At 37.6% G+C, this 5553-nt stretch overlaps 1 protein-coding gene across 1 annotated transcript; it reads left to right on the forward strand.

Annotated features, from left to right (window-relative positions):
- The first annotated feature begins 611 nt into the window (after positions 1 to 611).
- LOC110037900 (NAC domain-containing protein 68-like) lies at positions 612 to 2416 on the forward strand. Its single transcript, XM_020742642.1, has 4 exons — positions 612 to 758; positions 1395 to 1458; positions 1539 to 1822; positions 1916 to 2416. The coding sequence occupies exons 1-4, from the start codon at positions 636 to 638 to the stop codon at positions 2216 to 2218; spliced, it is 774 nt and encodes a 257-aa protein (XP_020598301.1). The 5' UTR covers positions 612 to 635; the 3' UTR covers positions 2219 to 2416.
- Positions 2417 to 5553: the final 3137 nt, after the last annotated feature.

The raw sequence follows: 5553 nt of genomic DNA on the forward strand, positions 1-5553 counted from the left end.
AACGAGCCGAACACATCTTAGTTTGTGTTTGACTCGTTAACTTATCGAAAAAAATTAATGAGCCGAACACAAGTTTCTTAACGGGCCGAACACGAGCTGTTCGCGAACAATGAACCGTTTTGACAACCCTACTCACTATACTTTATATCCCTCTCTCCTTTTTGCTCTAACTCTTGGGGCTTGTTTACTGTAAGACAATTTTGGATTCAACAATAAATAATTAAGTTTAAAAAAAAATTAATTTCATATTTTCATTTCATTTCATTTGATAATTTGATTAATTTATATGAATCTGAATAATCAATTCATTAAAAAAGTGACGGCCCCCCTCTTTTCCGTCGGCGCGTAAACTCTCACGTGCGAAATTACAAAAGGGTATGTAAGCGGTGACGTCACTGCACGACGAACCATCTCGTTTCTAGAAGCCAGGGTGCCAGATGCTTCCCATCCTGTTGAATTTCTTGACCTCCTTTCTCCTCCACGAAAACCTAAGTCCTCCCGCTCCGCCGCGCGGCTCGAAGCTTCCTCTATCTTCCAAAGCTCTCCCTCATTTATATATCTCTCATCCCCTAATCCACTGCCGCATAAATCCCAAAGCTTTCTTCTCAAGGCAGAGACCTTTAGTGTTGACGGACATGGGCAGGTCAAGAGACGCAGAAGCAGAGCTCAACTTACCTCCGGGCTTCCGCTTCCACCCCACCGACGAGGAGCTCGTCGTCCACTACCTCTGCCGCAAGGCCGCCCACCCACGCCTCCCCGTTCCCATCATCGCCGACGACGTGAGAATTCAACACACACACAAATGAAAGAGAAACAAATAGTGACGACTCCAGAAGTTTAACGTTGAAAACTCGTAAAAGAAAAAAACACAGGCTTTGCTCAATTACGAAAATCCACTATTGATTTATGATTATAGAAATCTCGTTCCACAGACGTGAAATGGTAACTATATTTTTCAAATTATATGGGCGACTGATGGCATATGGTTGGTGGTAATCTATGGTGGTTAGCAATGGTCGAAGACGGTTGGTAGAGGTCAACGGTGGTCGGCAGTGGTCGGGGGTGGTTGGTGAGGGTTGAGTGCGGGCGTCAGTGGTTGATGACGGTACGCGGTTGTCGATGGAGGTCGACGATGGTCGATGAAGGTCAGTGGTGATCGACAACAAGCACGTCGATTCAATTAATTAAGCGGTTATAATAATTGTTCCCTCTTTTTTATGTAATTGTATTTAAAACCCCAATAATGAGTAGGTAGTTAGGACATAAATGAAGAACAGAACATTCTCTCTCACTTTTAGGGGTGTAAACGAGCCGAACACGTCGCTCGTGTTCGGCTCGTTTATAGTTCAAGCTCAAAAAGTGTTCACTACCTCTGCCGGAAAGTAGCTCACCAGCGTATTCCAGTTCCGATCATCGCCGAGGTCGATTTGTACAAGTATGAACCTTGGGATCTTCCAGGTACTTTCGTCGAACATCTTTTGTGCATCTCTGTGAGGAAAAGCAGGGGTTTTTGACTGGTTTAGGGTTTTGATTGGCAGATATGGCGATGTTCGGGACGAAGGAGTGGTATTTCTTCACGCCGCGGGATCGGAAATACCCCAACGGATCGCGGCCGAATCGTGCCGCCGGGCGCGGGTACTGGAAGGCCACCGGAGCTGACAAACCGGTGGCGCCGCAGGGGAGCGGTAGAGCCGTTGGGATCAAGAAAGCTCTTGTATTTTACGACGGGAAGGCGCCGAAGGGAATCAAGACGGATTGGATCATGCATGAGTATCGACTTGCGGATGTCAATCGAAGTGCGAAGGGAAGCGGAAGCTTGAGGGTAAGTTTGCGGAGATCGAAGAAGATTGAAATTTGGGGTTTTTAAATCTGAGAATTGCTGAAACTGAAATAAAAATTTTCTTTTTTGCTGCAGCTGGATGATTGGGTGCTCTGTCGATTGTATAATAAGAAGAATAATTGGGGGAAGATGGGGAAGAGTTCGATCGAGCAGAACGATGATGCGAGATCGGAGAGCTTGATGACTCCGGAATCGGGGATTGAGTTGCCGGATTTTGATGAATTTGGGGATGCTGGATTTGGTCGTGGAATGCAGGCGGCGGCGGCGGTTCCAGCGATTAAGGAAGACTATGATTGGTATTCGGGTTTGAATTTGGGGGATTTTCAGATGCCGGCGGTCGATTACTCGAATCAAGATTTCATTTTTTATGAGCTTTGATTCGCCGAAGAAACGTGGTGTTTCAAGTTTGCCTTCGATTTGAAGAGAGAGTTGACAGTGGGCGATGGAATTTGTATATAATTTTAGAAAAAAGAACAACGATTTTGATGTTGTGTTAGAGGCATTTCTACAAAAATTAAAATTTTAAAAGCAGAAAAAAAAGGGTGTGTAATCTTCATTAGTAGAGTCATCATTCGATTCAAATGAAATGTGTTTCTACATTTTTTTTTTTTGTTGTAAATTTTGTTTGGAAATGTAAAGTTTCATTAATGTCAGGCGCATTATCAATTTACTTTTAACCTCTATTTCAGGTATTTCTGTAAATATATAGAAAAAATTATTGCGTACGGAGAGCGTACATTGAGCTGCGTGCGCTCTTCAATCACAGCCGCACATCAACCATCATTGTATACCAATAGCTCCCACTTTTACAAAATCTTTTAAAAAAAAAATTTTAAGGGATTATTAATGTACGGCTGTGATCGGAGAGCACACGCAGTTTGCGTACGCTTTCCGTACGCAATAATTACTCAATATATAGACAATAATTACTCAATATATAGACAGCACACAATGCTAAGCACACATCTATTTACATTTCAATACTCAAATTTTAAAAAAATTATTTATCACTTAAATTTTTTAATAAAACAATTATGGAACGATAATAGAGAAATGATTCACCAGAAGATAGAACTTGTACATTGTTTAACAATCGATCCAACCCCATTTATAGATTGATCAATTCATATAACATTAACACTATAAGTAAAACAACTATGATACCTGGATTTCTAGGGATATTTATTCTATGTTTGTTATCTTTATTTTTGTTTTAGATTTTATAATATTCATATAATAATTTCCTTTGATAAATGTTCTTAATGTACACTTCTCTATTGATAGATGATCATTAGAAATGTCATTGTTAGCTTAGCCAACACGCTATCTTTTTTGGTACTAACAAGCCTCTACATTTACATATACAACAATCAAACTTTTAGTTTGGGATGTAATTATGAATTTTTATAATTGTGTGAGAAATTGCAAAATGGATGAAAAAGATTATTAATTTTGTAAATAATAAAATCTTGTGTGCTGTGTATGTAATTTTCCCTATTTGTTGTCACCATCATTTATGACTACTTTTCTATTGTCTCCATTATATCACATGTGTGATGTGTATACTTTTCCTTGATGATGGATTAATTTTATTCTAATCCATTTAATATCAATTTATTCCCTAGAAGGAATCTTTCTAGTTTCACACCTTGAAAAAGATGGTTCATGAAACCAATTTTAAAATATCTCCTATAATTTATTTATGACGAATATTTTCTCATGAGGTCAGCATCAAGAAAAAATATTATATTAGAAGTCCTGAAATTGAGCCACGTGTCCGAAGGAGGTAGATCATACATTAAATTATATATATTTTTTTTATTTAGGGAGTCATTCGTGTGACATGATGTAATTTTATTGAAGTCTGGATACATTTTTGCATGAGAACTTCATATGTAATATTTATTCCAACATCAACACTCATAATGACACTTTCAACCCAATATAATTTTTTTTATTTCAAATCACTCCAATCATCTTTAATTAGCCTAGTTTAATATTCTCATATTTTATTTTATTTTATTTCACATAATAGAATTATTCTCAGTGCAATCAAATAGGTTTACTTAGAGTAGCTAAGAAGTCTGGTCTCTCTCTATCTCATACACCGAACGGTTGGATTAATTGACTTAACAGCACAATTGAAACTAATTAATCTTAATTAATTATAATGACCTGACACATGTAATTATTTATACATACAATCATCTATCCTTCAAATCAACAATGAGATATCAGAAGAAATGTCTAAGCATTATTCAACGTTTTTGAATTAGTTGATTTAAATAGTTTTGTTGTTGTGATAAATAATTAAATATAAATAATGCGAAGAAATTTACTTTTCATGTGCACGTGTCTAGCAAAGAGAAAATGAAGAGGTGTCCAAATTTGGCTTAAAAAAAAATTAGATTTGGCCTAGTCTATGTAGGATATAGGTCTCAAACTCAATAAGCGCGTCTGGACTGAAATTGACTGGCCTAGAATTATTTGACTTGTACATGAATGAGCCAAAAAGTCTAACCAGAATAGGACCTACCTTCAACCCGCCAACTCGAACTAGACCAATATAAACTGTTTAACATTTGGAATAACAACCATTCAAGTTATAAGCGAATGAATTTTGAGTCAATTTAGAGTTTAATCAAAGTTGGCGGGTAGATTTCGGGCTAATTTAGGGTTTGTAGGTCAACGCAAACCCACCCCAAGAAATTAACGGGTTATGATTTGTAACTTGAACCCTATCCAAAAATTATTTGGTTCAACCCAAAAGTAGACTTTTTGGGTCAGGGTCAGGTTCAAGTTGAGGTTCAAGTTGAGTTGACACTTTGAGTCAATTTTTTATTTCCCTAATATCGGATATGAGTAAGGTTCCAGTAAGCTTTAGTTGTAAAAAATATGGATATTATGTAATCTAAAAAGTTCTAAACGATTACTTTTTTTTCTCTCTTTTTATTCATAAATTAGGTAATTATGTTTATTTTTGGTTGGTTTGATACCTGCCATTCACAAATTAATTGGTTTTTTCAATCATGTTAAGTCAGGTTAAGGAAACAGCAGGTCGCGGGTCGCTACCTTTCGCGATCGAATCAGGATTGTGACCTTTCTCGAACAGAAGCGGGAGTGTGAGATTTCGCGATCGGCGCAGCGAGTGGGAGGCGGGATTGTGAACCGGGCTCTAGCATAACAAATATCCCACTTGGAGACCGGTACACTTGCTACAACGTCTCCTTCCTCAAACTGATCTCCTCCACTGCGGCATCGCTCTTTTCTTCAAACATGAATCATCCACCTCTGCAACTCAAAACCTCTGTTTTCACACCAGAAGACTAACTGAAGCTGTACACAACTTCAGTTTCTCCAGAGTAATACCCTTTATCAACATATCAGCAGGGTTCTGACTTTCACAAATTTGCTGAAACAACAACTGTCCGTCATCTAACAATGACCGTATAAAGTGATATCTGATCTGAATGTGCTTAGTCCTAGACTTAAATGTTGGATTCTAAGTTAGCATTTTTTATCCCTTTATTAAACAAATGTATATATGATTATAATTTATGTTATTCTTATGGATCCATTATGGGTCAAATCTAAATGTGACATGCGAACCTAAATTTTCATGTTTGGATTTCCCTGATTTTGCTTGTTCTATTGTAAGCTCTGATGGGAAAGCAGATTCTCTTAGAAAGTTGTGACCAGATTTATATATATAT

Source organism: Phalaenopsis equestris, unplaced genomic scaffold (assembly GCF_001263595.1).
Source record: "Phalaenopsis equestris unplaced genomic scaffold, ASM126359v1 Scaffold000002, whole genome shotgun sequence".
Classification (NCBI taxonomy): domain Eukaryota; kingdom Viridiplantae; phylum Streptophyta; class Magnoliopsida; order Asparagales; family Orchidaceae; genus Phalaenopsis; species Phalaenopsis equestris.